Consider the following 20,034-nt stretch of genomic DNA (forward strand, 5'->3'; position numbering starts at 1 on the left):
ATCCTGGTGTTGTGGGTTGCACACTTTCTAGGCCGTTAGCAGCAGGTCCAGAATCATTGTGGCAAGAGATGCTATTCCGGGGACACAGCTGAGGGCAGCGGAGTGCGTACCGGAGCGTTCCGAGAGTACATGAATCTCTGCCTTCTCTGCCGTACTCCTTTTGACGTAGGACTACGTCTAACCGGAAGATATAGGGGGTGAAATGGAAATCTAGGCACTGACAAGTAGGAAAAAATGCAAGATTTGGAACGCTTATAACTCGAGCATTTCTCAATAGATCGCAAAGGTTTTTGCATCAATTGATAGGAAAAATATCTACGCGTCTATCATAACGAATAACATTTCATTTTTCTTGAGATAAATAATTGAATAATTGTGAAATATCAAGCAATGTCAAAATGCACTATGTGCCCATTTTTGATTGGTCCATTTTGTGCTCCTCAAATTGAACCGACCAAAACGGGCAACTAGAGCAGCAGCGAAATAGAATGAACTACGATTGGAAAGGAAAAAGAAAAAAATGAACGAAACATTGGTTGCAGTCTCACACATGCGTAATTCTCGAGTCAGCCAGTCAGCTTAAAAATCCTCGCTCCGCTGCCGTAACGATCATTCTCATTCAAACCGTACACCACATCGGTTCGCATCACAACACATCAACAAACCAACCCAAGCAGCCATGTCCGGACATGGTAAAGGAGGAAAAGTGAAGGGAAAGGCAAAATCCCGCTCGAACCGTGTTGATCTGGAGTTCCCCGCAAAGGTAGCTAGGCCGAGCGCGTTAGTACCAGTGCACCAGTCCACCTAGCCGGCGTTATATAGTTTCGGCCGCCGAAGTGATCGAGTTAGCTGGTAAAGCTGCTCGCGACGATAAGAAAACCCGCATTCGGAACAGAACACATTAGGTTCTGTGGACATCAAGACAACAGGCAAAGTGGGCTGCGAGTGGCAAACGCAATCGCAAAACGACATCAGGTAGCAGAAGAAAAAAGTTTGTTCTTTATACAATCTGCTTTGGTGGCAAATCCAGAACAAGGCGGCATCGAGGGCGTTCGAAATGGTTTTTTTTTTCAAAACCACGAGTACTAAGTTTTCTAAATTGGAACCATTCCATAAAACAAGGCGCTTTTCAGGGCCATTAAACCTTCCAAAAAAGAGTTTAGGAAATACAGTTCAATGCTTCCAAAAACAATATCCAAAATAATAATAAAACACAAATTGATTTTTTCATAATTTGTTTGCCAGGATATGATGAGTATGTGAATTTGGCAGTTGTTCTGAGCTTATTGATTTTCACCAATTCTTAAATTGCTTCTAGATTGAAAGTACAGTAATTTACACTTATCTCGACATTTAGCTAATTGGACGGACCAGTAATGCGACATATTTAGTTGGACATGTTTGTAAACATAGAGTTCGGGGTCCAAATTATGACCCCACATTGAAGGTCGACACTGTACCACTGTCATCGCAAATGTTCAATTACAGGTTAAAATTACCTCCAATCCGATACTGAGTGGTGGTAATGCGACGTGCCATTGAATGTAATTTACTGTAAAATATGTCACAAGCTGGATGGGAAGAAATTTTCCAACTGTGAAAGCTGTGGCAAATGCAATCGCTGAACAGCAAGGTTTAGCCGAACAAGATGGGGATATCGAGTAATAACAAAATAATAAACTCTTTAGATTGAAGATAATTTTGTGATCCTGAAAAGGACCCTTTTTAGCCTGCATGTGAATCCAACGAGCGAACAAATCGTAATGAATGTATTTTCTTCTTCTTCTTCTTCTTTTTGGCTTTAAGAGGGTTTAAACTAGGTGCACCCGTGGCCGAGTGGTTAGCGTCTCACATTATCATGCCGGGTGTTCGGGTTCGATTCCCGTTCTGGCCGGAGGATTTTTCGTCAATGAAATTTCCTCCGACTTGCACTGTGGTCACGCGTATTCTAGAGCTTGCCCCTCGGAATACATTCAAGGCGTGTTATTTGGCTTAAGAGATCTCAACTAAGTATTAATGAATGATGCTAGTTAATGCATATGTTGAGACGGCAAAAGTTCCACAGGGAACGTTAACGCCTTTCAAGAAGGGTTTAAACTTTTCAGTTCATTCGCCTCTAGCTCTGAGAAGAGCCATTGAGCACCAGTCTTGAGGAGGCTGGTGAAAAAGAAGAAAAAAAAACCATATTCAGCGGACCTGTCTGCTCAGATGTAAAACCGGGCGAAGGTAGGAAAGTATCCTATGCCATATAAGATGTTTAATATGAGCTGTAACGTAATTGTATTGTTATTATTGAGTACCAAAGCAGCGACAAAGCATCGTAGAACCTAGCTCTAGATCAAAAGGAAATGTAGGGGGAGGGGGAGGTGGGGAGGATAAGGAAAGGAAAGGTAAGGAAAAGGGGTGGGATAGAGTGGGAAGGAATGATGTGATGTTGGATGATTTATAAATGTAGTTGAATTTAATGGTGTTAGTAAAATGCTGGATAAGTATGAATTAGTGTGGTTAGAATTTAGTAAACAAAACAATAATATGTTTAAAAGGTATGCTGTTTGATTATGTAGTACTGCTGCATATGCTGGAAAAAGTTAATTTGTGAGTTATATATGGAAGATGTTTATGTTTATATATTTTTATTTGTTTTAATATTTTTGTATGTTATATGTTTATAGATGCATACACATACATACGCCAATTTATTTGTTAGATTTAATGAATGTATTTTTTTGCCATCGCTCCCTTTTAACGCTCATTCGTTCGTCTCGTTGGACTCGCCCCTCTGGCTGAGTCTGCCGATTTGTCTCTATCCTGTGAGTGTGTACCGCTAGAGTATAAAACACGCGGACCCCAAATAAATATCTTATTAGAGGCGAATGAACTGAAAAGTTTAAAGCCTCTTTAATTCAACATCATCATCATAAATATCTTATTTTCTTTCAAACCGTAAACCCGTGTGGTTGTACGGCATCGGCATCGTGGACGTAACAAAGGAGGACAAGTTAAGGGAAAGGCAAAGTCTCACTCGAACCGTGTAAGTCTCCAGTTCCCTGTTGGTCGCATTCACTGATTGCTCCGCAAGGGAACGGATTGGTGCCGGAGCACCAGTATACCTAACAGCGATTATAGAGTTTCGGCCGTTGGAGTGCTCGAGTTGGCTTGCAAAGCTGCTCACGACAATCAGAAAACCCGCATCAAGAACAGAGCAGCTTCGGTTCGGCGCTCATCAAGGCAACAATTAGTTTCAGTGAGTGGCAAAGTGTTTCTCCGGCACGTCGCATCAAATGTAATTTACTGAACAACATGTCACAAGCTGGATGGGAAGAAATATTCCAACTGTGAAAGCTGTGGCGAGTGGCAAACGCAATAGCTAAACAGGAAGGTTTAACCGAACAAGATGGGAATATCGAGTGATAAAAAAAACACAACACCAAAGGTTCTTTTCAGAACCATCAACATATTCATGAAGAGTAAACAGTAAACTAATCCATTTTTAAGGTAGATAGGTAGGTATTCACGTAGGAGAAGAAAATAAAACAATATATTTAAAATATATATTTAACAAAAGCTGTCCCCTTTGTATAGTCCTACGTCACTCCGGTTATGTCCCCGACATTACCCACCCGTCTTTTTTCACCACACCACTATTCACTTCATATAACTTTTCTCAAACTTTTCCGTCTAATTCGCTCTCTATCTCTGGCATTAATGGCCAAGCCAATCCTTTTTGCTTTCCTTGAAACCTCTTTCTCTTCCATTTCCGTCCTTTCCCTCCTCCCCCTTTCCATTTCTTTTATCCTTTCGGTTTCCGCCAGTGACACCAGTGACAGTAACATCTTGGCGGGATCTATAATTCTCGTTCAGGCCAAGGCGCCTAGATGTATATCCTAAGGTGGGCCAACTTGCTAAAACCACTCTCAGCCATCTTGGACGTCTACTGTGTTTTGTTTGGAAACAAAACACAATACGCTTGTGCCCAAGCTCGCTCGTGATCAGTCTGTCTGATATACCGCTCCCCTAACCAACTTAGTGACGAAACGGCCTCGCTTTAGGATATGCTTCTAGGCGCCTTGATTCAGCCGTTACGCCGTCATTGTGGCCAGTCTTCAGAAAACAAACTCAGCGCTGCGCTTGAGTTTAATTTTCATCCAGCTCAAAGAAAACTCTTTTTCTATCTTGGTACGAAGAGCACAAAATTCATAAGCATGACAGCACAAAATGTACCCGGCGCAGAATCAGATACTAAACATTTCTTCTCACTTCTCACTGATGCGCGTCTCATTCTATACACACACATATACACATCAAATTCTAGCGCACGCTTTGCCTTCGTTCGTTCTAAGCAAAGCATAAAAACAACCGCGCGTCCCCATACGCACCGCCTCAACAGAGAAAGCAAAGCAGACAAACAAGATTCGAGCGCGGTTTAAAATTGGGCATATACACCGGTGTAAGGATACGGTGCAGAAAGGATGTTCGAACTTTAAAGCGAACGGTGTTGAAACTAAACAGTTCAATTTTGTTTCGGTGCGCGTTGATTCGTCCGGGCGCAGCTGTGCGCAATGAGTGAGAGTTCAGCTGGGTGCAAAACAAAAAGTTGCACATCAGCACCGCGTTGCTTTCCGATAACTGATTGTGGCACAGTGGGTATACCATAGTGGGGTTAGTAATACAATTTCATTTTTCAATACAATCAATTTAATTCTAACAATAATAATAAAGAACAGTTCGAAAAAAACAAATTTTATACAAAAAACAAACTCTACTGTGGTGACACACGTTCCGTATTTCGACGGTAACAAACGAATAGCTTTTCTCCAGACACAGACAAATCCTATTATTCGGAAGGGATCAACTAGAGCACGAGCGAGAATGGACTGAATCGACTTCCACTGTTTTGACGTAGGACTACGTCTAACCGTTCACTATAGGGGCCCATTTTAATATTTCAGTGTGCAAAAGTGTTCAGTTTTTGAACGCTAATACCTCCTCAATTAATTAATGGATTTTGGTTCCAAATACACACATTGATAGGAAGTATCCTCAGCAATTGTTTATATGCTACACATTACGGGTTCTCAGCTCATATAAAGTTCAAATTGATGAAAAATTGGAAGAAAGAATTCCCTACTTTCCCATACCTTTTGCCTACGCTCCCGCAGCGAACAGCTATTCATTACAAGCAACCACGGGAACGGGCGAAACGTATGGACAAAGTGAAGGTGGGGGACGAAAAAGAGATTATGAATAAATATAGGCGGTCGCTACAACGTTAACTAAATGGTTATATAAAGTGAGCGATGGTGGTGCTTGGCCACATTCTACCATCGGACGCCAAGCAGGAAAGACGATATCTTGAGGTTGATTTTGAGTATAAGAGATATCGCTGCATTTGCAGGGGATGTATGTGGTGCGATACTACAAGAGGAAGAGACAGGAGTTTCTATGCGATGTGGAGCAGGAGAGCTTATCGAAGTGTGTTAAAACCGTCGCGCCGAGTGAAGGAGAGGCTAATCGCGCTCGATTTGATTGAATGATGGAGTTTTTCAACGGTTTTATTTAGCTGTGATATATTTGTATGTAACATGTTTGCCTATAGCGCTGTACCACATTAATTCAAATTTGACTCCCTTTCCGGGTACCGATTGATCTGAAATTTGGAGCACACCTTTATCTCTGCAGTCATTATAAATCTGCGTATTTCATGATCTTGGAAATCCAAGATGGCCGCCACTACAAAATTACACTATACTTGAAATACTTGTCCACTATACTTGAAATACTTGTCTAGTAGAACACAGTTATTCATGAGGAATGCAAAACCAAATTATATCACGATACCAGACGGTAAATACCTATTACGATATGCTTGCCATCCAGTGTGTGTTCGTTGCCGGCTGAACAATAACCCCTACATCATTTGCACCGCGTTTGAGTGTTTAGATGCAAATACGAAACAATCAAAATTTGTCGTGTGCTGAGATTTTATTCTATTCTTTAATTTTGTGCATGAAAAGTTGGTAATTCTGGGATCTGTGCTCCATGGTATTCGAACAATGGACATCCCTTGGTATAGTCCTACGTCTCTCCGGTTATGTCCCCGACATTACCCACTCGTCTTTTAAAAATGAGAAAATATATCTTTACCTTGCCATTGATGAGAGCTTGAACGATGATTACTTGTGCAGCACGATGTACTTCATATATTTCCCCTGGTAGTGGATGGCCAAGTCCAGAGTCAAACCACACTAAATCTCCGGTGGTCCAATCCATCTTGGATTTAGTTGGATTACCCTATATCGTCACCGTTTATGTGAAAGTAGTCATATCTGCAAGATGAGAAATAAATACAGTATTACAATCAAAAGAATATGAATGAAACTTAGATATATAAAAATAAATAAAGGGTATTTCAATAGGGACGGTACAAAAGTAGACCAATAGGAACAGCAAACGACGCCATATTTTCTCCCGCTCTCTTGACATTTCTCTTCAGTAAGGTTTGCCATTTCATAATGAAAAGATATACGATCAAAAAACGAGTCGATATTATTAAAATTTACTACCGAAATTCGGAATCAATGGCCTCAACTTTAAGAGTTTAAATCATCTTCAGCGATGAGGCTTATTTCTGGCTGAATTACTTCGTCAATAAGCAAAATATGCGTTATTGGTCAGGCTACTCTACACGTACTCCATGAGGTACCATTGCCTCCCGAAAAAAATACAGTTTGGTGCGGTTTATGGTCCGGCGGCGTCATTGTGCCGTACTTCTTCCGTGATGATCAAGACCGGCACGTTACTGTGAATGGGAATCGCTACTGCTCAATGATAACCGAATATTTTTGGTCCGAATTTAATTATATGGACTTCAACAATATGCCGTTTCAACAGGACGGCGCCACAAGCCACACAGCGAGTTTAACAATCGATTTATTGAAAAACAAGTTTGGTGAGTGTGTTATATAACGAAATGGCCCAGTCAATTGGCCGCCTCGGTCGTGCGATTTGACGCCGTTGGACTGTTTCCTGTGGGGCTACGTCAAGTCTATGGTCTATGCCAACAAAGCGACGATTGATGAACTTTTTACCAATATCGAACATGAAATTGCAGCAGTATCGACCGATTTAAGCTTGAAAACCGTCGATAATTGGGTTCAGCGTCTGTACTTCTGCAAGCGTGCCCGTGGTGGCCATGCAAAAGAAATCGAGTTCTATGTATGGACGTCAAATTTACTTTCACATGAATAGAGAATTTCATTGATATCCAAACCCGTTTTTGTTTCATTTAAAAAAAACTTTTGTAGTGCTCTTATTGAAAACCCCGATATAACGGGTCTTTCATTGAGAAGTTGTCAATTTTTATTTTTACAAAACACAGGTTTTTTAAGATATTTAATTCAAATTTATTCTGTCTGTAGTTCAATTCTTACATTTGAGAAATGAAATTCGATTTCGGTCACATGACCACCACGCGCTTGTCAACAGCGATCGATCCGTTGGACCCTATTTCCCTGAGTTCTTTTAAAGCTAGCTGCTGGCTTGTTGGCTTGGACCAGTGACTTGATATAGCCTCATAAAAAGGAATCCAATGACGTCAAATCGCAGGAACGAGACGGCCAATCGACAGGTCCATTTCTCGTTCAACAAACTTTCTTTTTAATAAATCCTTTGTAACATGCGCTGTGTAGCCGGGTGTATTACGTTTGCCCGGTTAATTTTTGTTTTGAATTATATCTTTCATTGCAATTCAAAACTATTGCACCATAATCTGACGACATTTTCACAATGATAGGTATTTAGGTTTGCACATTCAGCGCGTAAAAGCATAAATCGTATAGTCGCGCACGGTATCACAGACCGCCTTGTACTCATGATGTTTTTCCGTATCAAAATATTTCTAGCCTACTTGTGACCAAGGTGCCTCTATATATACCAGGCGTAACAATCATATGAAATGCACTTTCAGTCATATTGGAATTGCTGTCGGTATTGTTTACAAATAGCTGCCGGCGGCTCTCTACAAACTGCTACGACGCTTATTCGAACGATGCCTACTATGTTTGGCTTTCGCGAATTTATGTGAAAAAGAAGGGATGATTTCGTAGAATTTCATTCTCATCCAGTTCATCCACTACTCTCGCATGTGAAAATGCAAAAATGTCGTATCCTAACAATAACAAAACAAACAACCCCCGCTCCACAAACCGTAATCCCCTTCTTATTGAAGTGATGACGTTGCTTCACCTGTTATACATTTATATAAGCGCCTTGCTTGTGACCTTACACTTTGTCTGAGGGGTTGTTCCTGTTGCAGTTGTTTTCCGAGGCGATTTTTTACAGAAATCGTTTTATCGTACGTACGGAGGAAAATTATAAAAAAACAAATGGGTTGACTTTAGTACAGTGATTTGCCTCTAATTGGGCATGCCGAGGCACCAGTCAGTGTCGCATTAGAGACGATTGTGACCTGTAATTGGACCTATCAACAAACACAATTCACTCGTCTTCCTAAGTTCGAAGCCGCCGGACGCATATATATATATCGTTATCGAGCATCGTGGAAGTGATATCGTTATTCTCGTGGCTGGTGAAGTGATCATCGCATCCTAACGGGATTCCCTATATTGCGAGTGGATTGTATCGAAGCAATCACAACAAGCGGGAGGAAGAAGGCCTGCACCGCGGGCGCTGTGTGCTGGTGAATTTGTCGCCTCTCGTAATCGACACCATCATCGTGCTGTGGTGCGATACACCCAGCTGTACTGAACGATTGACACGCGATTCGAGTTGGAAACCATTGGATTCGCACTGGGTGCAAAATAAGTATTATTAATTTCATTAGGTTAAGGTTATTAGGTTAAGGTTATTAGGTTAAGAAAAAATCAACAACAAAAAAGTCATAGGAGGGTTGTGTCCGAGACACGACCGCATAGTTGACGTAGGATTCCGTTAGGCTATCTGTTGATTTTGGATATGTTTGAAGAATTACATCGTTAAACTCTTTGATAATGATTTGGTGACCAAACGACCCGTTCTCGAGCGGGAACACACCTTGGTTTTTATTTATGAAAATTGAAATAAATCGTTTCATATATCAAGTAATTTTCAACACAACTGCTACCATATATTTTACACTTACACTTGTGATAAATTTTTCACAATACACGATCAGTCATTGATATGCAATTCCACGAAGCAACATTTCGGTGGGAGCAAAAGCTCCCCCTACTATCATGTATTTGCGAAACCGATTTCTCCCAGGCAGCTTGGTTTTGATGTCTCTGTTAGGGACCCGCCACACGTGTCGTAAATTTCGACCAATCAGATGTGGTTATTTCCGTTAGGATAGGGGTTGAAATTTTTCAATAGTTCGATAGTTAGTTTCATGACATATATTATTATCTTCAATATAAAAAATTGTTTTGGAGTGGCGTAATCGATTGACGCAAAAATTTCATCAATCCATCATGAAATGACTGAGAAATATGCGTTTGAAATTGGACAATTTTCACGATGTGCTCGATTTTTCGATTTTCAATTTATACCCCAACATGTTCCCGAAAGACGTAATCCTACGTCAAAAAAAGACGGGTGGGTAATGTCGGGGACATAACCGGAGTGACGTAGGACTATACAAAGGGGACAGCTTTTGTTAAATATATATATTTTAAATATATTGTTTTATTTTCTTCTCCTACGTGAATACCTACCTATCTATCTGAAAAATGGATTAGTTTACTGTTTACTCTTTATGAACATGTTGATGGTTCTGAAAAGAACCTTTGGTGTTGTGTTTTTGTTATCACTCGATATTCCCATCTTGTTCGGTTAAACCTGTTTAGCTATTGCGTTTGCCACTCGCCACAGCTTTCACAGTTGGAAAATTTCTTCCCATCCAACTTGTGACATGTTGTTCAGTAAATTACATTTAATGCGACGTGCCGGAGAAACACTCAGTGTCGCATTGGAGGCGATTTTAACCTGTAATTGAACATTTCCGATGACAGTGGTACAGTGTCGACTTTCAATGTGGGGTCATAATTTGGACCCCGAACTCTATGGTCACAAAAATGTCGCATTACAGGTCCATTCAATTATCTAAATGTCGAGCTAAATATAAATTACTGTACTTTCAATCTAGAAGCAATTTAAGAATTGGTGAAAATTGAATAATCGGGAAAGTCCCCAACCTTCAATAAGTTCAGCACAACTGCCAAATTCTCATACTCATCATATCCTGGCAAACAAATTATGAAAAAATCAATTTGTGTTTTATTATTATTCTGGATATTATTTTAGAAAACATTGAACTGTATTTCGTAAACTCTTTTTTGAAAGGTTGAATGGCCCTGAAAAGCGCCGTGGTTTATGGTGGCTGCTTTTGCCACCAAAGCAGTCTGTATAGACAAACTTTTACCTTCTTCTACCAGCTGCCGTTTTGCGATTGCGTTTGCCACTCACTGAAACTAATTGTTGCCTTGATGAGCGCCGAACCGAAGCTGCTCTGTTCTTGATGCGGGTTTTCTGATTGTCGTGAGCAGCTTTGCAAGCCAACTCGAGCACTCCGAAGGCCGAAACTCTATAATCGCCGTTAGGTGTACTGGTGCTCCGGCACCAATCCGTTCGGCCTAGTTACCCTTGCGGAGCAATTAGTGAATGCGACCAACAGGGAACTGGAGACCTGCACGGTTCGAGTGAGACTTTGCCTTTCCTTTAACTTGTCCTCCTTTGTTACGTCCACGATGCCGATGCCGTACAACCACACGGTTTACGGTTTGAAAGAAAATAAGATATTTTTTTGGGGTCCGCGTGTTTTATACTCTAGCGGTACACACTTACAGGATAGAGACAAATCGGCAGACTCAGCCAGAGGGGCGAGTCCAACGAGAAGAACGAATGAGCGTTAAAAGGGAGCGATGGTAAAAAAATACATTCATTACGATTTGTTCGCTCGTTGGATTCACATGCAGGCTAAAAAGGGTCCTTTTCAGGATCACAAAATTATCTTCAATCTAAAGAGTTTATTGTTTTGTTATCACTCGATATCTAGTTCGGCTAAACCTTTCTGTTTAGCGATTGCATTTGCCACTCGCCACAGCTTTCACAGTTGGAAAATTTCTTCCCATCCAGCTTGTGACATATTTTACAGTAAATTACATTCAATGGCACGTCGCATTACCACTACTCATTGTCGGATTGGAGGTAATTTTAACCTGTAATTGAACATTTGCGATGACAGTGGTACAGTGTCGACTTTCAATGTGGGGTCATAATTTGGACCCCGAACTCTATGTTTACAAAAATGTCCAACTAAATATGTCGCATTACAGGTCCGTCCAATTAGCTAAATGTCGAGATAAGTGTAAATTACTGTACTTTCAATCTAGAAGCAATTTAAGAATTGGTGAAAATCAATAAGCTCAGAACAACTGCCAAATTCACATCCTCATCATATCCTGGCAAACAAATTATGAAAAAATCAATTTGTGTTTTATTATTATTTTGGATATTGTTTTAGAAAGCATTGAACTGTATTTCCTAAACTCTTTTTTGGAAGGTTTAATAGCCCTGAAAAGCGCCTTGTTTTATGGAATGGTTCCAATTTAGAAAACAGTACTCGTGGTTTTGAAAAAAACCATTTCGAACGCCCTCGATGCCGCCTTGTTCTGCAACTGCCTGTTGCCTTGATGTCCACCGAACCGAATGTGTTCTGTTCCGAATGCGGGTTTTCTTATCGTCGCGAGCAGCTTTGCCAGCTAACTCGATCGCTTCGCCGGCTGAAACTATATAACGCCGGCTAGGTGGACTGGTGCACTGGTACTAACGCGCTCGGCCTAGCTACCCTTGCGGGGAACACGGTTCGAGCGGGATTTTGCCTTTCCCTTCACTTTTACTCCTTTACCATGCCCAGACATGGCTGCTTGGGTTGGTTTGTTGATGTGTTGTGATGCGAACCGATGTGGTGTACGGTTTGGATGAGAATGATCGTTACGGAAGGAAGGAAGGTCTTGTATTATAGAGACTTTAAACTTTTGCAGTTCATTCGTCTCTAGCCTTGAGAAAGGCCCTTTGAAAACTCTACTCTACTCTACTCCAGCGCCACCACCTCCACCCTCTTGCCTTGAGAAAGGCACTCGATCCCTCGCCGTCCAGCTCATCCAGCAACGATGTTGTCCAGTCGGTGTCCACACAAAGAATCCGAGAGCAGAGGTAGCGATCGGTACGGCAGCGGAGCGGGGATTTTTAAGCTGACTGGCTGGCTCGAGAATTACGCATGTGTGAGACTGCGACCAACGTTTCGTTCATTTTTTTTTATTTTTCCTTTCCAATCGTGCTTCATTCTATTTCGCTGCTGCCCTGGTTGCCCGTTTTAGTCGGTACGATTTGAGGAGCACAAAATGGACCAATCAAAAATGGGCACATAGTGCATTTGGACAATGCTTGATATTTCACAATTATTCAATTATTTATCTCAAGAAAAATGAAATGTTATTCGTTATGATAGATGCGTAGATATATTTCCTATCAATTGAATCAAAAACCTTTGCGATCTATTGAGAAATGCTCGAGTTATAAGCGTTCCAAATCTTGCATTTTTTCCTACTTGTTCAGTGCCTAGATTTCCATTTCACCCCCTATATCTTCCGGTTAGACGTAGTCCTACGTCAAAATAAATACATTTAAATTTTATCAATTCAAAACTGCCTTCGGGCCTGCTAGTTCGTTGGGAGATTAATCTGCCTCCCTAAATGAATATTGCTCATGGCGTCGCTTGGTGCCGCCGACTCGTTTGCTGAGGAGTGCTGAACGACAATGAAAATGTCTTTCTAAAGGTAGGTCGAGAAAGAGTATGAACTAGTTTTCTACGCAAGGGCCCTTCTCAGGGCTAGAGACGAATGAACGTAAAGTTTAAAGTCTCTATAATTCAAAAGAAGAAAAATATTGCTACCAGATGTCACGAACTTCGACATTTTTTGCTACTGAGGTGCTACTCGCCCGTGTAGTTGGCGCAAAGGCACCGCAAGAATATTATTTTTATTTTATAGAATTCCTCCATGCATTTGTCTGATACGGGCTGTGTATCGTTCGTTCTTGTTTTTGAAGGGACTTTAACCCAAAGGCCATTCGTCCCTAACGGGCTGTGTATGACAGGAGCGTTCCGTTATATACATGCATGCATATGTCCTTCGCTTCTTTTGCCAAATCCAGTAAAAGGTGGTTGATGAAACGTATGATTTTGACGTGATACGTTCCATGTTAGTTGTTAGTAGAAAATGTGAAAATAAACAGTATTTTTGATCGGTTTTGTATAGTTTTTGTGGTAAGTGGAAAACAGTAAAATAAACTCTTTTGTTTCAAAACAAATTGATAGTCCTGAGAAGGTCTGGAATGGTTTAATGGGTTGTACGGAATCTGCTGCGTTTCAGTCGGATGTAGCAGTTTAGTTTTGGGAGCGGTAGCTTTTACGGATTCGCTGATGCTTTCGTTGACTTTGGCGCCATCGGCTTCTGTGCGTCGATTTGCGAGGGTTTGATTGGCACCACCACGACGAGCTAAACGACGGATAGCGGGTGTGATACGATGCGATGCAATGCACTTCGCTCCTCTGCTTCCTTTACCGCATCCAATTGTTGATGTGAAGAGGAGCGCACCAGCAATGCACACTAGATTTAATTCGATGCTCTCCGCTGCTTCCTCTTCTTTGCTCCCTTTGCCGCACCGCATCCATCATTGGTTGCCGATGGCTTCCTCTCCTTTGCCGCACCGTATGGTGTTGGTTGATTTGTAGAGCACTGCACACTAGAAGCCCAGATGTTTACCGATCTGAGCGTTGAACGAGAATGAGAAATCCAAAATTGCTACCGTCCTCAGTTGGTATGTGAGAAATAGGCGCCCCCCACTCGCTCAACAAGAAGCGAAGCAGGCGAAAAAGAAATGACGTCAATTTCGACCAATCAGTACCGTTTGGATAGGGGTTGAGATTTTTCAATTGTTCGATAGTTAATTAAATGATATAAATTATTTTATTCAAGGTGAAAAATTGTTATAGAGTGCCGCAATGTTTTGATGTAAAAATCTCATCAATCCGTCATGAAATGACTGAGCAATAAGCGTTTGAAATTGGACATTTTTCACGATGCGATCGATATTCGTTTTTCAATTTGTACCCCAATATGTTCCCGAAAGACGTAATCCTACGTCAAAAAATGAAAAGTTAAGTAAAAAAGTACATCTGCCACTTTAAATGGCAGATGAAGGAGGAACCGTTGACATGGAGATTGAATCCACTGTTAACCCCCCCCCCCCCCCACGGGAGCTGTAAAATCGCTTAAACGCGTTCCACCCTCGGAAGATATATCTTTAGAGAAAGAGTTAATCCTCCTAAACAAGCCCCCCTCAAAAAAATTTGCAAACCTTCCCTCTTCACCCATTCAATCTCCCGCTTCCGCTTCCGCTCAACTCCCGAACTTGCCTCCCAGCCCTACTGATCCCGCTGCAGCTCAACAATCGACCTCGTCCTCCCCCGCAGTTGCTTCCTCTCCCCGTGTCAAGGTCTATCCAGAAGATGCACCTGGATCTGGCCCATGGATTATTTTCTTCCGGCCCAAACCAAAGGGAAATTTCGAAAGATCTGGCAAGATATTACTCTTCCGTGGTTGAAATTTCCAAGGTTAGACAGAACAAACTGCGTGTTGTCGTGGCTAATCGGAAGCACGCCAACGATATTGTTGTCGAAAATAGGTTTGTTATAGAATATCGCGCCTATGTGCCCTGCCATAACGTAGAAATTTCGGGGGTGATTACGGAAACGGGTCTGACGAGCGAAATAATAAAAAGGGGAGATGGCAGATTTAAACAGCTCCCTTTGAAACAAATTAAAATTTTGGACTGCCAAAAAGTTTCCCAGAATGGGGAAGAAAAAAAATTCATGCCGTCCGACTCGTTTCGAGTAACTTTTGCTGGTTCCGCCCTCCCTGACTACGTTATGGTGGATAAATTAAGTGCGACTCTTCGTGCCAAAGCCCATGACTTGCAACAAATGCAAGTCAGTTGGTCATACAGCAGACTATTGCGCCCACAAGGAGCGCTGTGCCACTTGCGGAGAGCAACATGAGGGGAAATCCTGCAGTGCGACTGAGCATAAATGTCCATATTGCGGGGGATCCCCACACGAGCTCTCAGCTTGTGGATCTTATAAGAGTCGCTGGGATAAACAGAAGCGCTCTTTGAAGGAACGCTCGAAGCGCACTTTTGCGGAAATTTTAAAGGGCGCTTCTCCACTGGCTCAAGAACAACAACCAATCAACACACAAAATGCCTTCGCCACGTTGCCCGTTGACGAAATGGAAGCGGACACAGCTAACGGGGGTTTACCGTTCATTTTCCAAGGGAATGCCCGGCGCAAAAATGTGACCACTCCCAAAGTTCAAGGACAAGTCCCTCTGGTGATACCCTCTGTTAGCTTGCCTAAAAAACCGAGTGCAGCGGACAAGCAAAATCAAGTTCCCCCTGGCTTCCGTGGCAATAGTTCACCTTCGAACGACCCGGCACTCGAGGGGACATCAAAAACCCCAACTGTCCCTATTTTTCCGTCCAGCTCAACTTCCCAATCGGGATTTATAAAGTTGTCTGACCTTTTGGATCAAATCTTCAAGTGTTTTCATGTTTCCGACTCCATCAGAACCATTGTCATCTCAATGCTTCCAGTAATAAAGACCATTTTGCAACAATTTATGCAAACATGGCCCCTCCTTGCAATGGTTATCTCTCTTGATGTCTAACTCAAATAGAGAGGTCGGAGATATCACTGTTTTACAGTGGAATTGTCGTAGTCTTATCCCTAAATTGGATACATTCAAATTTTTAATTCATAAGTTCAATTGTGATGTTTTTGCTCTGTAGGAAAATTGGCTTTCTTCGCGAGATGATCTCTCTTTCCATGATTTCAATATTATATGCTTGGACCGTGATGACAGATACGGAGGGGTGCTATTGGGGATCAATAAGTGCCACTCATTTTTTTCGAATTGACCTTCCACCTATTGGTATATCATCAGAGGAAAAGACCTCTGTATTGTCAGCTTGTATTGGCCTCCGAGAGCTGCGGTTAGCCGCAAGCAACTTGTTGACATGTGCTCACTCCTTCCTGAGCCACGATTGATCTTGGGAGACTTCAACTCTCACGGAACTGCCTGGGGGGAACAGTACGACGACAATCGTTCACTGTTGATATATGATCTTTGTAACAGCTTCAATATGACCGTTTTGAACACTGGGGAAACAACACGTGTACTTAAACCTCCTGCTAACCCAAGTGCTCTTGACCTCTCGCTTTGCTCGAATTCACTATCGTTAGATTGCAAGTGGAATGTAATCCAGGACCCCAACGATAGTGATCACTTGCAAATCAAAATTTCCATCACCATTGGGTCGAATTCTTCTGAATCTATAAACATGGCATATGAACTCACAAGACACATTGACTGGAAAAATTATGCGGACGCGATTGCTGTAGCCATCAATTCCAGAGATAATTTGCCTCCATTGGAGGAATATAACTTAATTTCTCGTTTAATCTATGACAGCGCGGTTCGCGCTCAAACGAAACCCATCCCAGGCTCCACTATTCGTCGAAGACCTCCCAATCCATGGTGGGATAGCCAATGTTCCAAGCTTTTCCAGGATAAATCGAACGCATTCAAAGCTTTTCGGAAACGTGGAACCCTTGGAAATTTTCAATCGTATTTGGACCTTGAAAATCAATTTTAAAACCTGATCAAAGGGAAAAAACGTGCTTATTGGCGAAATTTCATGGAAGGTTTGTCACGAGAAACGTCAATGAAAAAATTATGGAAAGTGGCTCGAAACATGAGAAATCGCTCTTCAACGAATGATAGCGAAGAATATTCACATCGATGGATTTTCAATTTTGCACGGAAGGTTTGTCCTGATTCCGCTCCTGTGCAAAAAATTGTTCGAGATATACCACACGATATGTGCGATCTTGATTCCGAGTTTTCGATGGTAGGATTCTCTCTTGCTCTCCTTTCTTGTAACAATTCGGCTTCAGGAACGGATAGAATTAAGTTCAACTTGTTGGAAAACCTCCCTGATGTGGCGCAACATCGCTTGTTGAATTTATTCAATCGGTTCATGGAGCATAATATTGTTCCAGATAATTGGAGACAAGTAAGACTTATAGCTATTCAAAAACCCGGAAGGCCCGCGTCCGACTTCAATTCGTACCGCCCAATAGCAATGCTGTCTTGTATACGGAAATTGTTGGAGAAAATGATCTTGTTTCGCCTTGATCGATGGGTTGAAACGAATGGCCTACTCTCAGATACACAATATGGGTTCCGCAGGGGCAAGGGGACGAATGATTGTTTTGCGTTGGCTTTTTTTGGCTTACGCCGAAAAAAAACAAATGGCTTCAGTATTCTTGGACATAAAGGGGGCCTTTGATTCTGTTTCAATAGAAGTTTTGTCAGACAAATTACACTCTCGGGATCTACCGCCTCTATTGAATAATATGTTATATAACTTGCTTTGTGAGAAACATTTGATTTTTTCTCATGAGGATTCGACAGTAAGTCGGATCTCCTACATGGGACTCCCCCAGGGCTCATGTTTAAGCCCCCTGTTGTGCAACTTCTATGTAAGCGATATTGACAATTGCCTTACACAAAATTGCAACCTAAGACAACTTTCAGATGATGGAGTGGTGTCTGTCGTAGGATAAAACGAATCCGACCTGCAAGAACCCTTACAAGATGCTTTGAACAATTTTTCAACCTGGGCCATTGGGCTAGGGATCGAATTCTCCACGGAGAAAACAGAGATGGTGTTTTTTTCTAGGAAGCATAGACCAGCAAAACCAAAGCTCCAACTTTTGGGTAAACCGATCACTCATGCTATGTTATTCAAGTATCTTGGGGTCTGGTTCGACTCCAAATGTACTTGGGGGCCCATATTAGGTATCTGAGTAAAAAAAATCGGTGGGTTGTATATATGATATAACCGCAAGGTTAACGTGGAACTACCTTAGCTTAGTAATTATACCGTCCGCACGATTTTCCCAGGTTCCAAAATTTAGAAGACCGTGTTCGGGAAACATTCTAGTCTGCTTAAGGGCAAGCGAGTACAAAAGTACTCGTAGTTTTCATTTATTAACAAAGCCGAGTTCCTCAGACACCTTGATTTTAAAGTCTGTGTTGTGCATACACATTTCAGTCGGATCATAAATTCCCCCGACTTGCATGTATTTGCATTGCCGATTTCCTCAAACACCTCGGTTCTATGACGGGGAAACACATTTCAGTCACCACAAAAATACCGCCGACTTGCATGTACTCGTAATGCCAATTTCCCCACGCCCCATGGATTAGAAGTCTGTGTTTGGAAAACACATTTCAGTAGGAACAAAAATGCCCCCGACTTTCATGTATTTGGAATGCCGATTTCTCCAACGCTACTTCGTTTTGAAGTCTGTGTTAGGGAACACATTTCGGTGAGAACAAAAGTCCTCTTACTTTCATGTATTTGCAATGCCGATTTCCCCAAGGCTGCTTGGTTTTAAAGTCTGTGTTGGGAAAACCGTAAATCGGGCCAATCAAAACGAGGCAGTTAGGGCGTTTAGATTACGCTTAACATGTTACAGTTATTCAATTATTTATCTGATGAAAAATAACATTTTATTAATAGATGCGTAGAAATATTCACTAACAATTGATACAAACATCTTTCTGATCCAGTAAGAAATATTCGTGTTATAATCATTCGAAACCTTTCATTTTTTCCTGCATGTTCTGTGCTTAGGTTTTCATTTTACCCCAATATATTCCGGTTAGACGTAGTCCCACGTCAAAATGCCAACAAAGAATAAACTTTCTCCGTACAATTACCGGCACCTGGTGGGGAGCCCATCCCGAAGATCTTATAATGTTGTATCGAACAACTATTCTCTCAGTGATGGAGTATGGCAGTTTCTGTTTTCAATCAGCTGCCAAAACACATCTCATTAAACTCGAGCGAATTCAGTATCTTTGTCTCCGTATTGCGTTGGGATGTATGCCCTCAACGCATACCATGAGTCTCGAGGTTTTGGCAGGCGTACTCCCACTAAAAGATCGCTTCAATTTATTATCTCTTCGGTTCTTCATCCGGTGTAAGGTTATGAACCCATTGGTGATCGGAAATTTTGAGCAGCTGATCGGGCTAAATTTTCATTCTGGATTCATGACTTCAGATCATGAATTCATCTCCATGCAGGTTGATCCTTCTTCGTATATTCCCAACCGTGTTTGTTTTCCTGACTACATCAATTCCTCTGTACATTTTGATCTGTTCATGAAGGAAAAAATCCATGGAATTCCAGATTATCATCGATCGGGGATCGTTCCTACGATCTTCAGTGCAAAGTATGGGCGTGTCAATTGTGACAATATGTACTTTTCTGATGGGTCCTCTATGAATGAGCCCACTGGAGTTTTCAACGAATTTTTTAGCACCTCCCACAGTCTTCAGAATCCTTGCTCAGTGTATATTGCTGAGTTGGCAGCAATACACTGAGCGCTGGACAGCGTCGCCTCACGACCTGTTGAACACTATTACATTGTAACGCATAGTCTTAGCTCTGTCGAAGCTATCCGTTCAGTGAGGCCGGAAAATCACTCGCCGTACTTCCTTGAGAGAATACGAGAAATTTTGAGTGCTTTAACCGACGCTGTTATGTCATTACCTTTGTCTGGGTCCCTTCACATTGCTCAATTCCGGGTAATGAGAGGGCTGACTCATTAGCAAAGGTAGGTGCAATTGAAGGCGAAATTTATCAGCGTCAAATCGCCTTCAATGAATTTTATTCTTTAGTTCGTGAAAATACCATCGTTAACAGGCAACGCAAATGGAACGAAGATGAATTGGGCCTGTGGCTCCACTCAATTATCCCTAAGGTTAGCCTCAAACCATAGTTCAAAAGTCTGGACTTGAGTCGGGTCTTCATTCGCACCTTCTCCCGACTCATGTCCAATCACT

General features: G+C 41.8%; 2 protein-coding genes across 5 annotated transcripts in view; one reads left to right on the top strand and one right to left on the bottom strand.

The window, feature by feature from the left end:
• LOC129771060 (unconventional myosin-XV) overlaps positions 1 to 20,034 on the bottom strand; it is a 124,680-nt gene that overhangs the window by 99,825 nt on the left and 4,821 nt on the right. For all 4 annotated transcript variants that reach the window (XM_055774346.1, XM_055774347.1, XM_055774348.1 and 1 more), the window contains one exon: positions 6,145 to 6,326. In XM_055774346.1, coding sequence (XP_055630321.1) covers positions 6,145 to 6,270 — 126 coding nt within the window. In that variant the 5' untranslated portion in view covers positions 6,271 to 6,326. The remainder of the gene's footprint in view (positions 1 to 6,144; positions 6,327 to 20,034) is intronic.
• The window catches only part of LOC129771063 (probable tRNA N6-adenosine threonylcarbamoyltransferase, mitochondrial), an 86,945-nt gene continuing 75,275 nt past the window's right edge, over positions 8,365 to 20,034 (top strand). The window contains exon 1 of the mRNA XM_055774353.1: positions 8,365 to 8,812. The gene's annotated coding sequence lies outside the window, so the exon portion shown is untranslated. The remainder of the gene's footprint in view (positions 8,813 to 20,034) is intronic.

This window comes from Toxorhynchites rutilus, chromosome 2, assembly GCF_029784135.1.
Source record: "Toxorhynchites rutilus septentrionalis strain SRP chromosome 2, ASM2978413v1, whole genome shotgun sequence".
NCBI lineage: Eukaryota > Metazoa > Arthropoda > Insecta > Diptera > Culicidae > Toxorhynchites > Toxorhynchites rutilus.